Source organism: Taudactylus pleione, unplaced genomic scaffold (genome assembly GCF_031769625.1).
Source record: "Taudactylus pleione unplaced genomic scaffold, aTauple2 ptg000053l, whole genome shotgun sequence".
Classification (NCBI taxonomy): Eukaryota; Metazoa; Chordata; class Amphibia; order Anura; family Myobatrachidae; genus Taudactylus; species Taudactylus pleione.
Window position 1 is genome coordinate 43,890,903 of NW_028284455.1, and position 24,857 is coordinate 43,915,759.

At 42.6% G+C, this 24,857-nt stretch overlaps 1 protein-coding gene across 2 annotated transcripts in view; it reads left to right on the plus strand.

Annotated features, from left to right (window-relative positions):
* Positions 1 to 843: 843 nt before the first annotated feature.
* The window catches only part of ULK4 (unc-51 like kinase 4), a 777,293-nt gene continuing 753,279 nt past the window's right edge, over positions 844 to 24,857 (plus strand). Inside the window, exons 1-8 of one of the 2 annotated variants that reach the window (XM_088463894.1) lie at positions 844 to 922; positions 4,225 to 4,403; positions 10,553 to 10,652; positions 13,316 to 13,455; positions 20,585 to 20,747; positions 21,158 to 21,259; positions 22,927 to 23,004; positions 24,250 to 24,325. In XM_088463894.1, coding sequence (XP_088320020.1) covers positions 4,266 to 4,403; positions 10,553 to 10,652; positions 13,316 to 13,455; positions 20,585 to 20,747; positions 21,158 to 21,259; positions 22,927 to 23,004; positions 24,250 to 24,325 — 797 coding nt within the window. In that variant the 5' untranslated portion in view covers positions 844 to 922; positions 4,225 to 4,265. Of the gene's footprint in view, positions 923 to 2,614; positions 2,759 to 4,224; positions 4,404 to 10,552; positions 10,653 to 13,315; positions 13,456 to 20,584; positions 20,748 to 21,157; positions 21,260 to 22,926; positions 23,005 to 24,249; positions 24,326 to 24,857 lie in introns of those variants that run through there. The other variant, XM_088463889.1, reaches the window with a different exon arrangement.

Consider the following 24,857-nt stretch of genomic DNA (forward strand, 5'->3'; position numbering starts at 1 on the left):
CTGGACTGGAACAACGTGGACAATGGCTGAAGGGAAGTCAGGTAATGCTGAGACGAGGGCTAAACAGGGTAATCTGGAATTACTATGACAAGGGCTAGAACTCTGGTGCAGGCTGAATTGGATAATAGGGAATAACAGGTTTCAGGAAGGAATGGTTAGGTTTGGGAATTTGCAGGCTGGATAGGATAATTGGAAATAACAGGTTTCAGGAAGGAATGGGTAGGTTTGGGAATTTTAGGTTCAGGGAGGGAATAGGTAGGTAACAGGGGCAGGAGTTGATCCACAGCAGGAAGCAAGGCAGGGTGACACGATGCAGGTTTACAGAGTGCCAGGGACCAACCAGGAGTAGGACTAACAGCAGAGCACAGGCCAGGTATGCTGTAACAGGACGTCTGGATGCCAGGTATTACTGTAGCAGGTTTTCGGGATGCACCAAGGGTTGCTGTCAGCAGGCTTACTGGATTGCCAGGTTTGGCTGTAACAGGTTTTCTGGAAGCATCGGGGGTTGCTGCCAGCAGATTTACTGGATTGCCAGGTACAGTTGAAACAGGTTTTCTGGATAGCGCCAGGGATTGCTGTAACAGGTTACAGGGATAGACTTGAATGCAGGAACAGCATGAACCATACACCACGGGAAGACGAGATGTTCAGGCCCAGAATGCTATCAGGAGAGGAAATATATACCATGGGTCTGGCAGCAATTGGTGGATACGGACAGGTGGTCTGGTAGTAGCATTCTGAGTGGTGGAAGGCACAACATGCAGAGGGAGTATTCATCTCTGCAGCTCTGAGAATGAGAACCACGCCTGTGATTCCAATCAGGGCTAGCAGTGCTCACAGACAGAGGAGAGACCAGGTGCAATAATCAGAGCAAATCCTCCAGGCAAATTACACACACAGATCCATGGGGAAGCTGACAGGGGTAAGTCTCAAGACAAAAAGGTGACAACTAGACAGGGTCGTGACACCCCTTATCCAGTGCCCTTTATACAGTGCCCTCTGTAGTGGTCCCCTCATGCAGTGGTCCCCGGATGCAGTGCCCCAGTAGTAGTCCCCTCCCCAGTAGTGCCCCCAGCAATGGCCCCTCCCCGATGCAGTGCGTGCCCCCAGTAGAGCACCCCCGATACAGTGCCCCCAATAGTAGTTACCTCCCCCCGTTAGTTATAGTCCCTAGTAGAGGTCAACTCCCCCCCCCCCCTGATGCAGTGCCCACATTAAAGAAACACAGGAGTAAAAAAAACAAATACCATTTACATGAATCCCCGCTCCGGCTCCTGCTCCCGCCGCCATCCGCACCACCGCAGTCTTCCCGGGCTGGCGCACTCTGCATTATGGGAGATATGCCATGACTGCAGAAGCCAGAAGGCGGGAAAGACCATCAAAGACCATCGCGACCATCTTTTTGGCCGCTCGCATATGCTGTGGGTGGTCACCCACAGCAATGCGAGCGGCCAGGAGGCAGCTCCATTTTCAGGTAGGAGGGCACTGATTCAGAGCTAGCGCTCTGGTCAGAGCGTTCAGCTCTGAATCAGGCCCTTAATTCCTGTATTCCAATATCAGACCACGCTCAGAAGTGTGAGGCTTTTACTAATTTAGGGAAAGACCTCAATTGTCAAATTTGTTGACCAAGGCTATTTAACCCTTGTAAAACTACAGGTACTTATTCAAAATGAAGAAATCTGGTGCCTATGCCCACATTACTGCCCTATTTATGCCCAAATCCTTGTTGGTCAAGACAAACGACAAGTGGATCACAAGTATCTAACCACCCTCTGTGGGTTCCAAGTGTAAAATTTGATGACCGAAGCTAGTTAACCCCTGCACAACTACAGCTTCTTATTCTGGTGCCTATGCCTACTCTACTGCCCTATTCATGCTTATTGTGCCAGGAGAATAACAATTATAAACTGTGTAACGGACATAATTCTTTGTTTACATAGTGTTAGTTTAGTGATCTAACTTTATTTAAATGTTTTAATATAACATTTTCGGAGCAAGAAGCTGGAAAATTAATAAGAAGTGAATAAAAAGCCAACTTCAGCCTCGGACCACACACACACATATATATATATATATATATATATATATATATATATATATATATATAAATAAATATATAAAAGTACCGGTGCAGCTGGACTGAGCTGACGATATATTTCCGCCTAAACTGACATTTCACCGAAGAAGCGCTAAGCCATTGGTCAGGGCTCAGGCTCTGTGCGTCACGTGGTGCGCGAGTAGTACTACAGACAATGCTTCCTAGCACAGGAAAAAGAAGCTATACGTTACCATGGGAACACATTTACCTCCAGCCCAATCCACAGGCTTATCAACAGAGCGTCCGGTCCTGGTCGTCTCGTTACTAAGGAAACGGATTAATCCATCGTACGCAGCAGCAGAGGGGTGATGGCACTGTGGAAATGCTCTATCTTTTAACTTACCCACGGTTATCCTTCACTTTGAAGTTTATTCACGAAAAATGTATTGCTGGATAAAATTATCGCCCCTTCTGCCCCGCCCTTCCGTTATTTCTTTTCTTTTCCACAGCAATTTACTTATCAGCACCCCCTGGTGGAAGTATTAGTCCCATGTCCCGGCCGTTAGTGTGTGAGCGGTTGGGAGTTGTAGCACGGGCCAGGTGGGCAGCTGTGACGTCACAGCAGGAGGAGGGCAGTTGTGGGGCACTGGCAGTGGGGCGCTCAGTCAGTCAGATCGGTTTCGGTTCCTGGTGTTGTCCCAGCAGCCCCGTGTACTGCAGGTGTGTTCTCTCTCCCCCTTCCTCACTCTCTCACACTGCTGCATGGTGTCTGCCATGCTGTGCCAGCCAGGTGTCTGATGTGCTCACCTTCTCCTGCACCCAGGGGTAACACCTCTACCTAGCTGATAAGGATTACAGTATTGCAGTATGTCCCCAGCTCTCAGTGTGTGTAACTCGCAGTGTACATTGGAAAGTACTAGCCCCTATGTAGCTGTGTGTCACCAGAAGGAGTTACTAGAGCTCGGGTTTGGTATGAAAGATCTACAAGAAAAAGATAGACAATGTCTAGATAGACAGCAGACAGGGCCGGCTCCAGGCATGCTCCATGCGTGCGGCCGCACAGGGGTGCCAGGGTCCAGCTGCAGAATATCTCCGCCCTCCACCTACCTGCTGCCGTTATTGTGTTAGGCTCAGGAGGAGGGCGCAGTGAGGGAAGGGGCGGAGGGGGAGCATGGGACGGCGCTGGATGCCGAGACTCCTAGCACCAGGCCTGGCAACAGATGTTAGGCAATATGTTGACACAGAAAATGTCGACTAGGATGAAGGTCGACAGTGTTTATTGACACGCTTTTTTTTTTTTTTAACTGTAATCTTCACCCTAACCCCTTTCCTTGGTGCCTAACCCTCCCTCCTGGTGCCTAATGCTGACCCTCCAGTAAGAGCCTAACCTTCCCTTCTAGAGCTTACCTCTAACCCTCCAGCAAGTGCCTAACCCTAAAAAACCCAACAACAATGTGTCGACCTTCGTTCATGTTGACCTTTTGTGTGTTGACCTTTTGTACCTGTCAACCTATTGCCTTTCTTAGCATCTGTTGTCTAGCTAGACATCGTCAACTTTTTAAAAGTAGATCTATCGACTGGAACCCATAGAGCTCCCCACATTATATTTTTGAACATGTTTTCTAGGCCCAAGCAACCAGCTTTTATATATACAGAACAGTAAAGCTATTATGAAAATCAAGATTTTTTTCTTTTTTACATTGAACAGTTAACCCAGTATTACAGAAATAGCCAGACTTGACAGGCTGCAAATACAGCCGTGTGATTTTAGGATTCAGGTGAGGCAATATTTGGTGTCAGATTTGATAGAAGTTCCTTATAGGCTATAATAGATGTAAGCACAGCCTCTAAAGAAGTTTGTAGCAAAATCTTTTTTCGTTTCTAATAATATTTATTTTAATGCATGTAAAAGCGTGTAAATCAGTCTAGAGACCGTTGTTTCTAGACTCCAGCATGGTATGCTTTGTATGCCAACGATCAGATTTGGTCTATTTTGTACCGATTGGGACCCTTGTACACTATCCAAGAAGTTAATGTCTGCATAGTAAACTATCCACCATGATTGGTTCTACTTCATTTACCAACCTTTCCATTGTGTAATGGACTCTGATCTATAGTCACCAGAATGAGGGGGTCATTTATGTAATTACCCAGGAATAATTTGCCTTTTGGTTGGTATTTTGCAGGTGATAAATACAGTGTTGATATTGATTGATCCAGCTGGAGAATGGAGAACTACATACTTTATGATGAAGTTGGAAAGGGAAGCAAGTCAGTTGTATACAAGGGTAGAAGAAAAGGCACAATCAATTTTGTTGCAATACTCTGCATAGACAAAAGTAGAAGAGCAGAGATTACAAATTGGGTAAGTACAAATTTGCGGTGATGATAGGCATTGGACTATCTCTTTCACAAAGACAATTTAACAGCCTTATTTAGTCCCCATTTGCACAGGTGAAACCAGAACTGCTTCCTCACAGTGTGTACTGGGAGAGGTACTGTAACAAATATATTTGTGCTTTGTTTTTCTGCAAGGAACCCATTTCTCTAGTTTTCATTCGCAGCTGCCTGGTAGGCAATTCTTCCAGGCTTCCAGAGTAAGGAGTGACAATCCTAATGCATAACAAAAGTAAAATATTTGCTAATATAACCCCATACTCCCACATATATATAGAGAAAGCGACAACACATAGTTTGTAAATCTAAAGTAAAACTTTACAACTTTAAGCTCTCCCAGGAATATGATTTTTATAAACAATATTTTGTGCAACATATGCATACTTGCTGACTTTTTACCCGGGCCCACTGGGAGATGCCAGAGGTGCACAGGTGGATGTTGCGTGGGGACGTGGCAGCGTTGATTGCGTCACTTCTCTGGAGAATTGGGCAAGTGCAGGAATCTGCAGTGTTCTCCTCAGGGTTATTTTGATGGACACTCCGTCAGCTATTTTCCTTACACTGCCTGGCATGCTTGCAGAGTACGTTGCTGTTACTAACAAAAAACCATGGCATGAGTGTAATGTAGGAACTGAATGTGTGAAACATTATGTAATGGGATGTAGCCTAAAGGTCGACACTGATAAAATGTCAACCTTCTCAGAATGTTGACAGGTGAAATGTCGACATTGTCAGAATGTGGACATTAGGGTTATGCTGTGGGTGGTAGGTTAGGTGCTAGAGGGAGGGTTAGGGATAAATGAGAAATACCAGAACGCCGGAGGATCACAGCTCTGACCGAGAAGTCACATGACTGCCGGAATTAGCACTGGTCTCGCTGCTGTCGTCAAGAGCAAGGTAAGTTACTGCTGGGCAACCAGGAACGATATGTTGACATTCTAACATGTCAACATTTCATCACTGTCTACATGATGAATGTCGGCATATCATAATACACTCTTATGTAATAGAGCTATTTCAGCCTTACGATGGGTACACACTTGTCCAATCTGCGGTCACTCTGACTCCTGACTGACCAGTTAGTACGCTATTGAGGCAAGTGTGTACCCTCACCTGACCGATGTGTTCAGCCGATCCTGGTTTGGTAAAATGATTTTTAAACATGCTTAGAAATGAAGAGACCTGATCAGCCAACCAATATGGAGGTGTGTATGCTGCGAAGACTGGAGTTGGCGACAGATCTCTGGAGCAGCTGCACCTGCTGGCTAATTAACATCAGGTCCCAGGCATGGCGGTGGGCCAGGATCCAGAGGGATCCCTGTACCTTCCGCCAATGCTTTGGGTAATGGTGGAGGCTGCGGACATGGTGGGAGATCTGGATCCTAGAGGATCCAGTCCCAGTCAGCTATTACTGCTGAGTTCGGCAGCGCTGTAGGTTCAGCGATGGTGGGTTTCCACAGCTGCCCCACATGTACAATGTCTGCACGACCCATTTCAAAACTGGCATTGCAAACCATGATTGGCTCACTCGCGGCACCATTTTTTTAAAATGGGCTAAAAATTCAAAATGGCCTCGGTGAGCCAATCATGGCTCCTCACGTTATCACACCGCCCTCTGGAGCTGGCTAATATTAACCAGCACGAGGCAGCTGTCAAAGGTGAAGGAGCAGAGGAGAGCTCCTGAAGAAAGAAGATGCTGAAAGTCCTGGTGGGCTGCGGCCATGCAAAAGAACTTCAACAGGCCGTTGTCTACCAGGTGAAGATGTTCAATAAAGTATTAAAACATTTGTGTGTCTTGTCTTTATTTTAATAATTTCTTTACAGGTGCCAGCGTGTCCTTAATGTTTAGGCATGCTGGCACTTGTGGTTCCAGAAGTGCCATCATGTCTAGACAAGCTTGCTGGAACCTGTAGTCTGCCTGAAAAAAATATTAACTCTCAATACCATTAACCCTGCACCTACTGCTACCATTTGTACAAGGAATAATCTAGGGCTGTTCCTTGGTAGGGGGAACCCAACTCTATTTTTGGGTTCCCCACTTTGCGAGGAATTCCAATTTGGGGTTGGTTAATGTGATGGCAGGTAGACACCACGCTGTGTCTCCTTCTGCTATGGCTTTACCACATTGGCTAGTTCAGCCTGGTGCTAGTTATTGGAAAATAGGGGAACCCCACATCGGTCTCCCTGGACTATAGATAGGCAGTTAAAAGGTCAACAATAGATACACCAGATGTTAGACAGGCAATAGGTCGATAGGGACAAAAGTTTGACACCCTAAAGGTTGGCAAGTACAAATGGTCGACACTTTTTTTGTTAGGGTTAGGCACTTACTGGAGGGTTATTGTTAGGCACTTACCCCAATGCTTATGGTTAGGCACCAGAAGGGAGGGTTAGGCACCTTCCCTGATGGATAGGGTTAGGCACCAGGAGGGAGGGTTAGGTTGAAGATTAGGGTTAGAAAACAAAGTGTTGACCATTTGTACCTGTCGACCTTTCATGTAGACATTTTGCCCCTATCAACTTTTTATCCCAGTAGATCTATATCCTGTATAACATCTGGTGTCTATCTAGACATGGTTGACCTTTTAGCTATACCAATCCCCCCCCCCTCCCTCCGGAATTTCCCCTTATTTTCCAATACCAGACCAGGGTCAGAGGTCTGGGTCTGGTTTTTGTTTGGGGAACCATTTAATCATTACAAAACATCACGAATGAGGGACATAAGTACCATGGGTACAGGGGAAGCTGTTGCTAGGTGGTGAACAGTGACTGAATCCTTTTAGGATATTGTTTCAGCAGATGCAGATTGGTGAAAAATTGGACATTGAACACTAGCTCTTGCTCCCACCAGCCCAGATAAATATTGCCATAGGTGGGAGCGCAGGCTGAGCCCATCGCTGTTCCGCGGGTTCGTAAGTAGAACTGATCAGCAAAGGTGAAAGAATTACGTTTAAGGACAAATTCGAGAAGTTCAAGGAGAAACAATTGAAAGTCCCCTATTCCTTCCATTCTCAAGAAATATTTCACTGCTGAAATTCCAGTGTCATGGTTTATGCTTGTGTAGAGAAATTCTACATCCAGAGAGACAAGTAACGATTTTCTTCGATCCTAATTCCAATCAGTTTCCTTAAGACATCTGCCGCGTACTGCAGATAGGAGGGAAAAGACTGAGTACATGTTTCCTAAGGTGCAGATCTAAGAATTTGCTGCCTTGTTCAAGCAAACCTCCAATCCCCAATACTATAGGCCTACCAGGTTGTTTATTATGGTTTTTATGCACTTTAGGTAAATAGTTGGCGTCTTAGCATGAGGGGGAGCAGTAGATGTCCTATACCTTGGGTCACTGAGTCTTTTCTTACTATTTTTCTCTCTTATTATATTTTCCTGTTTGGAGGATTGGGCATTTTGGTATTCAATGTTTTTTTATAACAAATACGAAACAGCAGTAACCCACCCACCCATTGGTTAATCTTTTCGTACTACATCTATATTACAATGAACACTTGTAGCTAAGTAACTCTGATCACAAGATACAAATAAATATGAGATTTTGGAATTTATGTATATGAAATTTGTTATGTGAGGTCTGGTGTCTGATTTCCCTATGCAATAATTAAAGGTATTTGGATTTGTAGTAGATATATTTTTTAAAATATCTTCACTGCTTGCATGGATTCAGTAATGTGATACATGAGATTTTCTGAATACTGTCACGAGTTAGAATTACAACCTGAAAAAATTGCTACAATATATCTGCTGTACTGCAAATTATATTTTTTCTCAGAAGATATGTAGATACTTGAAAATTATATTCAAGTTAAGAATCTGGTTGTAATATAATACCCGGAATAATTGTTCCATTTTGCTGCATAAAGGATAATCTTAGTGTAATACTGGACATAAATGCATTCCATTTATCCGTTAAGCACCTGTTTGAACATATTGGAATTTTCTGGGTGTGAATATGTGGATAATCCCACTGTTAAATGAGGATTCATTTGGAGTCTTCTGTGTTTGTATGTCTTAATACATTTTAATGTTTGTTGATTTATCATAAAATGTAACTTTAGCAGACAATAATTAGTGCCCCCACAAAGAGAGTTTCTTTGAGCTAATTATGGTAATGCAGCATAGGCATCACACCTCCTGCATGCATTACTTATCCTAGCTGTGTTGTCCAACGCAGCATCGGTTATTCTGCGGGAACATCGGCCGGCTAAGTGACCCATGGGCCGGCCGCAGCAAATGAGAGAAAGAGGCCAGGAAATCTCCGTCGGCCAACGGAGATCCTGGCATCTTGCCTCCTAATTAGCACTAATTATTTATGATTAATATGAGTAGCAGAAATTGTTTTGATTTTTTGTTAACATTTGTAATTTATCTCATTGTTCTCTCCCAGGATAATTTTCACAGGCAAGTTTTTTTTTTTTAATATAGCATCCGGCACTCTCCTGCACCTGAGGTCCGACGGGCAAAATCAGAGCTGCGCTGCGCTAATGTTACTGTGACAGGCACAGTGACATAAACCTCTCCACAGTTTTTAATAGGCAGGGTGCGGTTTGGATGGCGGGAACATTGCAGAGAGGGTAGACAGAGGGTGCAGACCTATACTGTGTGTCTTTGGTGCATTGCTGGACTCCACTATTTCTGTATCCGGCCAGCAAGTGGGGAATGTCTGCAGTAGTCTTTATAGATTATGGTCCTGATTCAATTATCCGCAATAAATTTGTGCGATAGCTTCGCACAATTGAAAACTTTTCGCACAAATGCGGCTTATCGTGCATATCAGGTAATCCTATTAGCCAGGGCTTTTCGGAGGTGCGAAATCTCCATAGGCAAAATCCGCAAAAAGTTTTCACCATCTTGGAGCAGGTGATAAGTTGTGAAAAACCCCTATTTTTGGCTAAAAAAGTTGGTAATTGGTTCAGAACCCCTTGGACACCCCATTAATGACTAATTAAAAAATTTTTTAATTGGCTTATTTGGCCAATAATGACGTGTCATTTTTGGGGTAAAAAAGTAAAAAGTGTTGGAAATTGGGTTTAAAGTAGTGGGATAGGTCCGTATGGATGGGACATGTTTTTAGGATTCTAGGTGCAAGTGACAGGTGAATTTTTAACAGTTTTTTTTTTAAATGCACTTTTATCACACAAAAACATACTTACATTTAATTTACCCTCAATTTAACAGCATAATTTCTTTTTCCCAAAAAATATTGCTTCCTATAATTTTTTCACTGTTAGAGAAAAATGTCTATAACACCTATTAGACACATTTTAAGAACCCTAAAACCTTTAATTATGGTCACTAAAACACTTCTACAATATTACCCTATCGTAGTTTGACTTTTTTGGGGGTACAGGCTGGTTTCCCTATGTTTAGGGCGAATGCAGCATTGCGTGGTTTGAAAAAGGATTTTGCAAAAATTGCCAGATGCAATAGACACAGAAAGGGACACATTCAGGCGAACAGTGCGAAACGTTTACTCTTGCGAAAAGTTAAAGTTTTTGCATCTAATTGAATTCCCCCCTATATCTGTCTGCAGACAGATTACACTACCCCTACCTGCTTACGTCGTATTACCACCCAGCTGACATCATTTTCTGGGGAGAACGCTATATCTGCAGTGAATAATATCATTGATAATGTAATAGCCTAGATTCTACATTCATTTTATATAGGGCCTTTTTATACCTTTTTGCTTTATGTAATGATATGTAACTTGCTTGGATCATAATAATAGTGGGAAAAATAAGAAAATAATCATACAATGTATCAGAAACAAACTGTAAAACTAGCTTAAGAAAAAGTGGAATAATAGTTTAAGACTACAACATATAGGAGAGGTTCCCATACTCCACCATTACAGTCCAGGTTTTAAGGATAATCCATGCTTGAATCCAGATAGTTAAAGCCAATTGACTGAGGTACTTATTAAGTCACCTGTGCTCAAGCATGGATATCCTTAAAACGTGCACTGAAATGGCGGAGTTTGGAAACCTCTGGCCTATAGGATGTAGTGAGGAGGGGCTTTAATGCAAACCTGCTGAGATAGTAATGTGGTACAACTGCCTGTATGAAGAAAGACAAAACTATGTAATTATATATTTTTTCCAGGTGCGCTTGACTCACAATATTAAACACAAAAATGTGGTGACTTTCTATGAGTGGTACGAGACCAGTAACCATCTGTGGCTTGTCATGGAGTTGTGCACAGGTGAGAGAAAGCATTTATCCACTAATACTGCAAGCTTGTTAGCTGATCATCAGCAAGATCATTACATTGTAATTCTGCTCTGTTCAAGTACTGGGGTTCTGCAACAGACTGCATCCCAATTTATTAATTTGCCATTGCTTTTGTAATCCTTCACTTGTCTCATTTGGTGCTGTTCCCAGAATGAACTCATGTGAATTCATTGGAAAATTATCAAATTAGTTTTAAATTGCATGAAAAGTGTCGAGAGAAGTTGGATCTCTTTATCAGCTAGATAAAATGCAAGCATGAACTGTAAAGGTGCCTACACACTTGCCAATTTTTTTTTACATGGTTGGCCCAATTTCGATGAAACGTGACGACAGATCATGTAAAAAATGCCGAAACCGTGAGTCCCCACTTCACGATCAGATGCGCGTCCCTGCTGGTCGCACATCGCATCGTCAGATCTGCCGTGCTGTAGGGCCGATCTGCCAATCTGGGACATGATGCACTGGAAAAAGTCTGGATGCACGATAGATTGGACACTTTAAACACCAAGTCGTGTGCAGAGCTGCCGGGGAGGAGTTTCAAGGGAAATCGTACACTATGTCGGACCGTGTGCAGATCGGTAAGTGTGTAGGCACCTTAAATATCCGACAACACGTGCTTCTTACCATTTTTCCACCATTCTCAAAAAGTGCCACAAGCAGCCATTTCACACCATTTAAGAGCCTCCAGTAGATTTGTTATGGCCATTAACACCCTTCTACAGTATATGGTTCTGCTATCTCCGATCCAGGGCAGTTTCATCACCTTTTCATGCTCTTCTCCCAGTTTGCTTTTTTGAACAAAATTTGCGCAACCATGCCATGAGTAACACGAATTGGTATGTCTAATTGGATTGCGTGTTTCTGGGTACGCGCACTAGCGCAAGGTGTGCGAGTTTCATGAAACAAACTCCCAATCGCAAACTCGCACCATTTTGAATTGAGCCCTATGTGTCTATGATACGTACAGCCAGCAGTACAATGATATAGAATATGACTAACATAATTCTGAACAAAAGTCAGTTAAATTCTGGGAGAACATAGGCTGGTATCCAATTAGCTGCGAAAAAGATTTCCTGGTCTTTTTCGACAATGTTTTTTTCGTGGTATCCAATTAAACCCTGTTTTTTACGTCTGAAAATTTCTGTTTTTCTCACGAAAACACACATAGGATCCGCAAAAAGTCACGGACCTATGTATTTTCACTGCCACGATCGGGAGGAAAATGGCATCTTGTCACGGATTTTGTTTCGCCTTAAGGGGGGTATCCACTTAGCGATATACAAACGAGAGCACAATTGCGGCATTGCAATCGTGCTGTCGTTTGTATAGCTAGTGATGTGCTAGGACTGAACGTTCACTCGTTCATTCCCGGTACATCCCTCATCCCCGCACATGCAGAACCTGACTAGATCGTCAGGTTGACCTGCATGTACGGGCGATGTCGAATGTCGGAAGCGACCCGCGGGCACGCGCATCGCGGGTCGCTTCCATCTATAAACATCCCCGATGCATGCACGATTTGCAAGCGATTGCACGATAACGACATCGTTATCGTGCAATCGCTTGTTTAAATCGCTTAATGGATACCCCCATTAGGCAGGCGAAACAAGATCCCAAAATCAGGGCTAATTGGATAGCCCCTGGTGACGTAATTGGATACTGGCCTAAGTGATAAGGAAGGTCTTCACACCGTGAGGTACTAGAAGGAAGTCATCTGCTGTGGGCTCCGCTCATAGGCTGGGTACAGACAAACCAGCGCCCCCAATACCCCCCCCCCCCCACGCAGCCGGACCGACATATCGGACAGCCAGTACATACTAGACGAACCGGTGCCTGTCCGCCCGATATGTCGGACCTTGCCGCATCCCGCTGTATGAGGTTGTCAGCCGCATCGTCAGGTTGAGCTGCATGTAGGGCCGACCTGACGATGTGACTGGCAACCCCCGTGGGAGCACGCACCGCATGACATTGTGAGTACACACTAGGCGATTTTAAAGATTTGTCTTTCTGATCCGGCAGAATCTAGCAAATCGCTCAAAACATTGTCTATTGTGTACCCAGCTTTACATGGCACCTGATTGTGGTGAGACTAGGGGGGTCTATGGGGTCTATTTACTAAGCCTTGAATGGAGATAGAGTACTCGCCAATCAGCTCCTATCTGCCATGTCACAGACTGTGTTTGAAAAATAACAGTTAGGAGCTGGTTGGTTGGCACTTTATCTCCGTCAACTTTATCTCCATCGATGCTTAGCAGATAGACCCCTATGTTCTAAGCCTTGGAGTGTGGACAGAGATAAAGTACCAACCAATCAGCTCCTAACTGTCATTTTTAAAACACAGCCTGTAAAGTGACAGGAGCTGATTGGCTAATACTTTATCTCCATGTACTTTAGCACTCTCCAATGCTTAGTACATTGACCCCCTAGGTGTTTTAGCACCTGAGTTAATGTGGGTAATTTGATATACCAGCCATGTCTGTATGGAATGTACCAAGCTTGTGCTCCCATGGATTGCACACATTTACCACACAGTGCAGTAACACATACTACAGGTATTAACGTAAAGCCCTTACAGAAACATGTTTTCTGTATTTGTCTGTCCATGTATTTAATTGAGATTGAAATGCATTGTAGGTGGTTCACTAGAAACTGTCATAGCTCAGGATGAGCATTTACCTGAAGACACCATTCGAGAATTTGCCCTTGATATAATTTCTGGACTTCGCTATATCCATGAAATTGGGATTCTCTTTTGTGACTTAACTCCCCGGAAGGTAAGAGCAGTGTTAAGTCAGTGTGTATAGATAATGCTTGCAAATAAGTTCTAACAATGTATTGTGTTAGTAGTTTAGTGATGGGTTTCTGTCTTGGTCTCCTGACAATTATACATTTTGCTCACAGTAGTTGAGGCCGAGTACTTATTGTTAGTGAGGATCTCTACTACGGAACTTCTCCAGTGATCTGTGAACACCAGCAGGAACTGAATATCGGTTAGAAATGACAACTGGCTCCTAATTGGATGCCAAATTCCTTGTATCCATCCCTTCTCCTGATCATTGCAGATCAGTGGGGGTCATTTATAGTAGTTTTAAGCAGAAGTCTGCTTCACATTCTACAAGATAAGGAACATGTATTTAGTAGCCTGTATAGGCATCATTCATTTACTAATTGGAGAACAAATAACTTTGTTAATTGAGGAGTATTCTTAAATTCACATATTTACCGAGCCTAGTTTACACTGTAGGTTGATTGTAATGTAGTTATGAGTCCATTTATTATCCTTTTTATAAATGCAGATGCTCTTCCTTTGAGGCATTTTACTCACCATGTGTAATATCGTACTTTCCATTGTAATTTTTTTACTCATTTAATGAAGTAAATTGATATTGTTGTTAGCAGACAACAGGTGGACGATAGGCCTTCTCATCCTGGTAATGTAATTCTTCTGTGTGATCTCAGAGGAACAGCAGCAACCTAATCTCTTCTTACAGTGCAATGATGTCACAATGAAGGCTATGTACTTTCATTCTTATTGCAAACTGGATGCATTACAAGCAGGGCCGTCAACAGAAATCTCGGGGCCCAGTACACTGATGTCTCTGGGGGCCCTACCTTCTCACCACCATCCCGATCCCGTACATACCTCCCCTGCATGTGTGATATGTGAAGCATGAGAATGTTCACTGAAAGATATGCCAGCCTATAAATAAAGTAAAAATACACTATGACTTACCACACTGTCTCTCTGTCACTGATGATGCAGGCTGTAGTTCTTGTCTGCCGTCTCTTGCAAGGTCTTCTTGATGACAGTGCTGTGAATGCTTCAGGGGTAGGAGGAATGATGTCAGCAGGCAGCCATCCTCAGTCCCTCATCACCTTCCTCAAATTCAGCCTCTCATCACCATCCTCAGCCCAGAAGCCCCCATCACTTTTCTCTGTCCCCAGCCCCATCGCCTTCCTCTGTCCCCAGCCCCATCGCCATCCTCTGTCCTCAGACCATGTCACCTTCTACCCCCAGCCCATGTCACCTTCTGCCCGCAGCCCCCATCACCTTCCTCTGCAACCAGCCCCCATCACCTTCCTCTGCCCCAGCCCATGCCATGTCACCTTCTGCCCCATCACCTTCCTCTGCCCCGTGTCACCTTTTACCTCCAGCCCCCATCACCTTCCTATGCCCTCTTCACCTTCTTCTGTATCCAGGTCCCACTCCCATCATCTTCCCCTTCCGCAGCCCCTATTCCTCTACCATCCCCTCCACACCGCAGCTTTTGCCTGACGTGCGGCGACGTGACCTATGACTTCACGCTGCCGCGTTGCTTAAAAGTCACGCCCGGGCCGCAACTGAGCCACCTGGAAGAGTCCAGCGCTGCCCGAGCCAGGCTTCAAGGGACTTGGGCCTGGGCGGCCGCTATGTGGCCCGTCGGCTGGAACAACGCCCGCCGTCCGCGGCCCTGTTTTGTGCTCGTCCAGTACTTGGGGCCCCTCTGGATCTCGGACCCGGTACGGGTGTCCCCTTAGTCCCCCCTGTCGCCGGGCCTGATTACAAGAGAAAATTACACTGGATCAAAGCTGCTCATCCAGCTGAGTTACTGTGGGTGTGTGCATGAGAACCAATCTAAAGACAGTCTCTGAATTTGCACTTAGACGAACTGTGTGTCTCTAAACAGTTCCCCAGGTTGGTTCTGGAGTAAGAAGGCAGAGATAATTTACTTTCATTGAGCACTCTCTCTGTGCTCTTACTATAACTTAAGCTGAATAACGCATGTATGGTTCAAGAAGTAACAATATCACTTAAGACAGAATAAAATAGAAATGTTAATAACAAAATACAGTTTTATATTCACATGCATATTATCTGAATCATGCGATATCATATGCACTTCTTTTGCTTTTTAGAATTCACAATTGTCCATTTTGCAATATGTTGTTCTGTGTAGAAGGTTGGTGACACATTGCAATATATAGAAACCACGGTTTCCCTAAACATCAGACATGTTTTGGGTTATTGCAGCTGTCAAAGCTTTGCATACTTGTTGGCATTCTCTGAATGTTCAGGAGACTCCTAAAATATTAGGGGATCTTCAGGACTGCCAAGTGAACTACTGGTGAGACAGATGAATAATGACTACGTTTGTGTGCTGGAGAGCAGTGGCCATTTTTTTTAGCACACCTAATTCTGATAAAGCCTACAAAAATATATTATATTCCCACTGTGTGGCACTTAGGGCCGTATTCAATTAGTTTCGCACCCACGATACTTTATGGCATGCCGTACTTTTCACCGACATCGCGTGTTTTGGGTGCGAAAACTTTTCGTGCGCACCCCCGCTATTCGCCGTATTCATTTTCAGAACATGCAAAAGCGCAACCCGACGAATGCAAAAGTTCTGTCAGAATTGGGGAAATCTGCCTGACACCCACTAAAAGATGCACTAACATTGGGGATCAATGTACATGCCCCCGAATAGCCCTAATAAAGCTATTTGGGGTACTTAAGGTGTGTCAATTTCTTCTAATTAGCGTCTTTGCACAAGTTGTGAAGAATAGCATTAAGCAGTTTTTTTGGTGCAAATAAGTAGTCCTGACAAATTTGGGGTACTTGAAAATGGGTGCAAGCATGGTTTAAAGTCGCTGAAATAAAGTTTAAAAAAAACACACCTGAAGCAACCACCTGCAATCCAAAAAACACCTCACCCATACTTGCAGACCCCTCAAAAGTCTATTTAGCTAGTTTTTAAGTTTGTACCCCCACTTTGCACTTTTTTCATCCCCATTTTCAAAGTGTTTTTTGGGGTTTTCCTCACTTTTTTAAAGGTTTTTTTTTTGACACAGTTATCCTTTGGGGGGCTGTCCCAAGGGTGCTGAGTGGTTTCCCTACCTTTGCACCCCAAAATAGAGATTTTGCACTTCTCCACCAATTCTTTTTCGCCTATTACATTGCATTGTGTTTTCGCGTATGCGAAAAGTGTTTGCAATTGAATGCGGCCTTTTGGTGGGCACAGCTGTTTCAGAGGGACGCCACCATCAGGCAGGACATGGCGCCCTGCTGAAACAGCCTACCAGGAACACTAGCACTCATGTAGTCTGTTCTTATGCTAAAAAAGAGCTACTGTAGCAGAAATTGCTGAAAAAAGTTAATCTTGGCTATGAAAGAAAGTTGTCAGAATTCACAGTGCATCGCAGCTTACTGTGTATGGGACTGCTTAGCCACAGATGGGTCAGAGTGCCCATGCTGACCCCTGTTCTCTGCCAAAAGCGCCTATGAATACCATCAGTATGTTTTGCAACAATAAGGTTGCGAAGGTCTTGAGAGAGCTCTTTGCTTTTACCCATCATGAGCTGTTTCTTGTGTGACACCTTGGTAATGAGACACCTTTTTATAGACCATCAGTTGGGACTGAACCAGCTTATATTAATTTGCACTGACAAGGGGCAGGATTGCTTTCTAATTACTGATAGATTTCAGGTGGCTTTCCATCCTTTTTTGCACCTCCCTTTCTTCATGTGTTCAATGTGTTTCCCTGTGTCATTTCACATTATTACACATAACTTAATTTATGGACATCTATGGCTTGCTTTTTGTGTGGATTGCATGGGTTGATGCTGACATTTGGTGAAAATATTATTATATCATTACAATATCCCTATTACAAATATATTTACTGAGAAAATGTTAATGTGTTCAATACTTATTTTACCCGCTGTATATGTGTGTGTATATAACTGCATGTGTATATTCCAATGAGTACACAATGCTGTGAATTAGCAGCTCCACCATTTTGTGAGTGACAGCATCTCACTCTGTGAGAGTTCTGAATCTGCAGTTAACCACAGGGTGTGATGGCATACCATATCTGTATTGTGCAAGGAACACGTCCATTAAGGCGTCAGGCTTAATGATCAGAATTTCATTGCTTTTTTAGTTTGAGTGTCAGACATTCAGTAGGTTTTGTGAAATCTCAGATCATGTCTATGGGACATGTGAAACCGTAATTTTTTTTGTCTATAGAATTTCATTGCTTTTTTTTATAATTTATTACCCATCAGGATTTCGAGGAGCAAACCGGGCCACCTGCAGGGGAGAAGGGCAACAAAATGGTACACTAGCGCGGGTGAAGGAGGGGACAGCACACATGAGGTGCTTTGGGGGTGCACAGGGAGAAACGGCTGCGGGGGTGCCACCACTAGCGCCAGCAAAGGACAGCCATCTTAGTGCACCCAAGTGAAGCCACTGTACACTCCCTGCAGGTGGCACCTACAGAGCATGTGCAGCAGGTTGAAGCTCCCTATCTCTATAACAGAACCCCTCTACGTTTGTTCTAGAGGCAGGCCTTCTCTCTGATTCTTTTAGTATCTCGAATGGGACCAGACAGGAGTGCCCACTCTCCCCGCTCATCTTCGCACTAGTCATTGATCCCCTTGCCTGTTGGATTTGGATCAACTCTGACATTACCGGTATCACCGTTGGGGAATCTAATTAAAAAATTTCCTTTTTTGCCGATGACATTCTTCTCACCCTGTCTAACCCCCTAATCTGTCTTCCAAACCTGGCACCTTTCTGGCTGTAAAGTAAATCACAACAACTCTGAAGCGTTACCTCTGCACATCACAAAGTCATCTATATCACTCTTGCAACTCAATTTCACTTTCTCTTGGCGGAAGGAATCCTTGAAATACCCTGGCATCCATCTGACTAAGTCCTATGATAGCTTATAGAAGGCCAATGCCCCCCCTTTTCAGAGCTATTGAGCAAGATATAGCTAGATGGCACAAATATTTAATTTCCTGGATAGGTCGCATAAACGCAATTAAGATGAATGTTCTCCCTAAACTTCTGACGCAGTTCCCGCTCGAAGGCTTGCCTCACTACAAACCTCCTTCGGCAAATTAATTTAGAATGGTTGGAGACCACGCTTGCGTAGGGCAATTCTTTTCAAGCTCTCTTGATGGGGGCTTGGGCCTGCCGTCCATTTCCAAATACTATCAGGCAGAGACCGTCTTAGCAAGCTGGTGACTTGGCACTCCCGCAAAGGCTCCAAGCGCTGGGTGGACATGGAGGGAGAGTTAGGAGGAGTGGATTCTATGTCATACCAACCCTGGCTTCCCCGCAAACATAGATCCCCCTTCTGCCATATTTGTACCCTCAGTATCTCTCACCCTGTCTGTTTTGGGATTCCCTTTCCACAAAGTTTGAACTATATACCTATCCCTCCCCCAAACACCCTTGTGGCAACATCCTTCATTTCCTCTGGGCCAATCCCATCATATGGCTTCTATTTGTACAATTAACTGTTGTTACTCGCTTTCAGAACGTGTGTCAGGCAGTTTTGCTCCTCAATCCTTTGCGGAAATCCAGGAAAAGCATTCCTTACTCCTTTTTGCTTCTTTCAATACCTTCAAATCCGAAGTTTTGTAGACTCATCCGTATCTTTCTCTAATTCCCCCAGTGTCCCCACCCCAATGCAACGCCTATGTATTTATTGTCCCTTGGATAGAGGCACCATATCCCACATGATTAAAGCTAGACATGCCTCTCAGCATGCTTTTTGCTTTCTCGGTCTATCTGAAATTATTTTTCAAAAGTAGACGAGTATGTTGTTGCATTTTCACAGTTAAAGCTTTGTGTGTGTGTGTGTGTGTGTGTGTGTATGGTGTGGTTGGGGAGTGGGAGTTATTGGTATTATGTAGTGACCTTTGGATTACACAGCTGCTGGTGTGAAGAGCAGAGCCATCCAGGTGCTCACTTATTCTAATGCTTGTAGGATATTCAAAGCTTCTTTCACATGATCTGGGAAAGTCTCTGGAAAAAGCATGATTCCATAGTTACTGAGTAATTACAAGAGTTACAATAAAACAAGTGTAGAGGCATGTACCTGCAGCCAGCCTGCTTCTCTGAGCTAGATTCTTTAGAATTTCTTTATGTAACACCTGTTAAAGAGCAACATTTTATATGCAGTGCCTAATAATTTATTTGTAAGGGTCTTTATTGAGTTTGAGAAATTGTAAAACATAAAGTGACACTGAAGGTCATTGAAAAACATAGGAGTAAGGTAGTTTTTTTTTTTTTGTCAACATTCATCATGCTGACATGAGTAGACTTCCCCTATCCTAACCCTCCTCCCACAGCCTAACTGCAACCATTCCCCCTAGTGCCTAACCCTCCCCTCTGTCAGCCTGACCCTAAAGTCTAGTAAACTAGACGATATGTCGTCTGATCTGGTGGACCGGACACCGTATCGGCCAGTGTGTACCAGCTATGTTGTTGATGATTCGCACGCGTTGTCAGCGACATCATCCATCAGACGTGCATGCAGGTCCGACGGGCAATATAGTCAGTGGGGGCCATGCTGTTGAATGCAGTGTGGCCTCTGTTTAGTGTGTACCCAGCATAACCCTTTGCTCCCTAAGCATAACCCTAACGAAGGCATTCTGCAGAATTAGACATTTTACATGACTACATTGTGAACATGCTCCATGACGAAATTTCAACATTATGATTGTCGACCTTTTCAATGTTGACGGTAACTGAATCCCAAGTAGAGGTTTATGAATTGAGTGGTCCTGATATTTTGATCCTAAAGATGGAGGGATCTATTTATGAAGCAGCGATAACCTGTTTCTCTGCTGGCCGTGCAAGTGCATATTACCAGAATGCCTCGCCAGCAGCATTACTTTGCCGGCGAGTATCACAGAACCTCCGCATAGAATTGAGATCCTTTTGTGGGGGCTCCAAGGGTAGCTCCGGAATAATAAATAGCAGTGAAAAAAAACATTCCAAATCGCTCTGATATGAAGCTATACCGATTGTAAACGTTTGTGCATACATCAGAAATAATAGTAAATAAACACCTGATTCCATGAGTTAAGAGCCAGTTGCGTATTGGGTTTATCATTTCTTTATAGATTCTCCTGGATGGACCTGGCACCTTGAAGTTAACAAACTTCAGTTTTTCAAAAGCCGAAGGGGAAAATCTAGAAGAATTTTTTGCAATGGTAGGATCAGAGGAGAATTCTGGGGATACGGGGGAATCTACACCACGAAGAAACTTAAGAAACCGCATAAAAGGTAATCTAAAGGCAAATTTTTGGATGCCCCAATATCACATGAAGTATTTTGTCTGTTATAGATACTCTGGCACTATTTTTTATAATAATGCAAGATGCTTTGTGCATGCTTGTATTTAGTTATAGATAGTATTAATGCTTTCAGTTTTTGGGGTGAAATTCAGTTCAAAGTGATGAATGCGATGTGCCATTTTGAAACAGCACATTGTGCCCACTGCCATCACTAGTTTTTCCTTCTATGGGGTGTGAAAACTTGCATTGTCTGCTCTACCGTAATTGGCCGATATGTGTGCGATCCCTAAACGCCAGATCGCTTGGAATTAAATTTCCCCCAACTTGCTATGATCAATGTGAAATGTTGTAGAAAAGTTACAGAATAACATCTGAAATGTAATGTATATTATATTATAGGATCTCCAGTTTATGCTGCCCCAGAAGTTATCAAAGGAGCAGATTTTTCAACTTCTAGTGATCTTTGGTCCTTAGGATGTGTGTTATATGAAATGTACGCTGGTAAGTGTCACCAGATTTGGCTACTTGTGTGTATGGATTCATTTCTGCTCAAATAATAGGCTTTTAAAGGAGTGAATGAAGTGAAATGAAACCTAATTTAAATAATTTGGTTATTTGTAGAATTAATACATGCATATCTTATAAATACAGATGGAAAAATGTTAGGAACTTGTTGAAACAATTACTCCCTATTATAATAACTGTTTATTTTGTAGTGACTTCAGATGTGTCTTAAGGTATCCTGAGTACATGGCACATCCATGTGTATAAAACCTACTGCATATATTAACCGTTTATTTTGTAGTGACTTCAGGTGTGTCCTTAAGGTATCCTGAGTACATGGCAAGTATCCATGTGTATAAAACCTACTGCAGGAGTGGGCCACAAACCTACAGTAGAAGCACAATACTATAGCATACAGCACACACCGCTATATTTTGGAATACATATAAGCAGATTTCTCTTTCTGCTTTTATTTCCAACACTCTTAGAGATCCTTTTTATTTTTAAAGGAAATTCTCTTACTTGATGTCCATAACAAGCCAAACTAAATAGATATTAGGAAACCATTGCTGACTGCCCATCGAAATTCTCAAAGGTGCTAGTATTATGAAGAGCCTAAAATGATTATTGCTTGCAGCTTAAAATGAATGTTTCACAATTGTCCCATCAGTGAAAACATTCACCCAGGTAATTGTGCAGAAACGTCGGTGTTGCTGCTGTATTGTACATTGGAGTTACTCAGAATGAAATGTAAAATAACAAACCCTTGCCATTGCGGCCTGGTGGTCACTAAAATAGTTTTGCCTACCGCTGTTCAAACATTGGCCATGTTATTACAGGCATGGGGTCTGTTATCTGATTTTCCTCAAACTGCCCCTGGTGTTAAATTGTTAGTAATTATAGGGAAGACCACTTGTCTGGAGTAGGACAGAACATCTGCAATAATCTAGTTTTACCCTATACATAGTCTGAAACTTTGTGGTTAGACAGTTTCCAGATAAGAGGTCCCATATCTGCATTCCAATTATTCTGTAAGAAGTAAACTGACTTCTCCAAGGCTTGTTATTTGGCTTATTGACCTATGTAAATTCAGAAAAAAACTGCGCTGGATAGAAGCACCCACCAATTGACAGTCTAATCATTTATTAATTAAGCAAAAAGTGCTATATAGTAAAAAGCAGTCCAATAACTATTGAATCAATAAAGTATCTATAATACATATAAGAAGATACATAGGATATACAGTAAATACTAAATCCAATGGACTTACATTTGTAATTATGCTAATGTTAAAACAAATAAAAATATAACGTAAACCATTTGTATTGTGCTATCTCGTATTTGTTCAATAGAGTTGTTCAATATGTCCAGCTGGAGCCATAACAGCGAGGTAGATTGAATCTGTGATCATGTCCCGACCTATTTACTCTTCTCTTGAATCAACAAATAATAATGTATAGTACCTCCATTTAGGGTTTAATACATGTTTTATGAGGCATTGGAACTCATAAGTGTTCATATTGTTAGTTGTCAATATATTAGGCGTAGATATTTGTAAATTTCTTAGCGTGTAGTGCAAACCTATGTTTATATCTTTAAACTACATATTTTCTTAATTGTTTCAATTGCATAACTAATTTTTTTCCAATGTGATATCACCATAGGACGACCTCCATTTTTCTCTGAAAGCTTCTCAGAATTGACAGAGAAGATTGTAAATGAAGACTTAAGTCCACCTAAAGGTCTGTATTTATTTTAATTCAAATTTGATTTAAAAAAAAAAAAAAAAAAAAAAAGTCAATTGAGAAGCACCCACCCACTAAGGTTCAGAAACATTCCCCAAGGTCTGTAATCTAATTTATATGAACTGTCTTAATTTTTCTTGAGAAAAAGGTAAGAAATAACATTATTGGGCTTGTTTGTTATGATAATGCACAGTGCTGAGGACTTCATTTTAATTACAGCATGTGTTAAAAAACAGTTCTGCTACTTCTACTAAGTTTTTTGAGTCATGTCCTTAGATATCAATCTGTGTATCCGTTTTTGGATCTCTTGAAAGCTTCAACGGCACGTTAAATGTATCTTACAAGTTCCTAAAGTCTACCTAATTCTGTCCATCCCTGACTACAATACCTCATCATGTTGGCTATGAACAGGCTATGTCCAGAATTTATGAGATTGAATCTGAAATACAAGTTAATAGAATATGAAAATAAAATTAACATTCATGTTTTTGTTTTTTTAATGTTCCTTTCTCTGACAGAACTAGACATGCCTGATATATTCACATGACATGGCAGATACATACACACTATTGTTCTCCCTAATTAGCCATATCAAACTGAAATATGCTGCCTGCAGTATAAAGAAATCATCCTCCAACAAACACAACTTTATCCCAAATGTCTCCCATTGCAATAACTACCCTACATTGTTTAATAAGTGTTTGATTTTATTAGCAGCTCATTTATATATGGAGAATTAATGAGCAATTGGTGGTTTTATTATACTTTATAAGAGACATTGAAGTGACACTTTGTAATAAAAATATAAAATTTGATTTTTGATTAAAAAAATGTTCTATAGTGTGCTTGCAGATGAGATTATGTATCTAAAGGCCCCCACACACTGAGATATAGCGGCCGATCCGATGGATTGGAACGATATCGCCGCTACATTGTTCCGTGTGTGGGTATGATATGGGCCAGTGCGCGCTCCCGTGGGGTCGTCGGTTGCTCCTCCAGATCTTTCTGCTTGTTCAATTGATTTGGGGGATCGACGAACGATCCCACGCAGCGCTATGGGAGGGGGGGTGCTGGCATATCAGGCGGTCAGGCACCAGAACGCTTCGTGTGTGGGGTCCACCCGATATGTCGGCTGTCGGATTGGCCGTCCCATCGCTAGGTGCATATCACACCGTGTATGGGGGCCTTAAGATGCATTACTTTCCAAAGGTGCTGCGCTTCCTAATTTTTATGTCTGACCAGGGCCCTCATCTTCCAAGCCGTCTGCCGAGTTCCAGTCCTTACTCAGTGGTTTACTACAGAAGGACCCCCAGAAACGGTATGCATGTCTGTAATTACAGTATGATTTGTGTTCATACACTTCACATTTCAGATAACTTTTTTTTCTTGTCTCTTTTGATTGTTTTCACCACTCTTTGTCAATTAAATTAAGAAATTGATTTTTTTTTTGTCATACTACAAATATCAGGACAGGTAGAAAATATATTTGAAACTTCACAATGTTAATTATCTACTAACATACATTATTTGTCACTATAGAAGTAGTATAAACAGCAGCAGCAGTACAAGCATAAGTTTGTCTTTCTCCAAAGCTATGGTAACTAGATTATATTTACTGACATACACCACTTTTACAACCTCAGATCTTGCTGACTGTGGGTTGTTTATATAATGCTTTGAAAAATAGTTAGTGGAGTTCTATACTGTACTGTAGGCAGAAAATCTCCAATCCAATGATTAATCAGCTGTTGCATACATTGTAGCATTTATTTATTACAGTCAGGTTGTAGTAACAGTGTTGCCTCCCCTGGTCTGCTTTGGTCATAGCCTTTCTGATGCCTAAATAACCG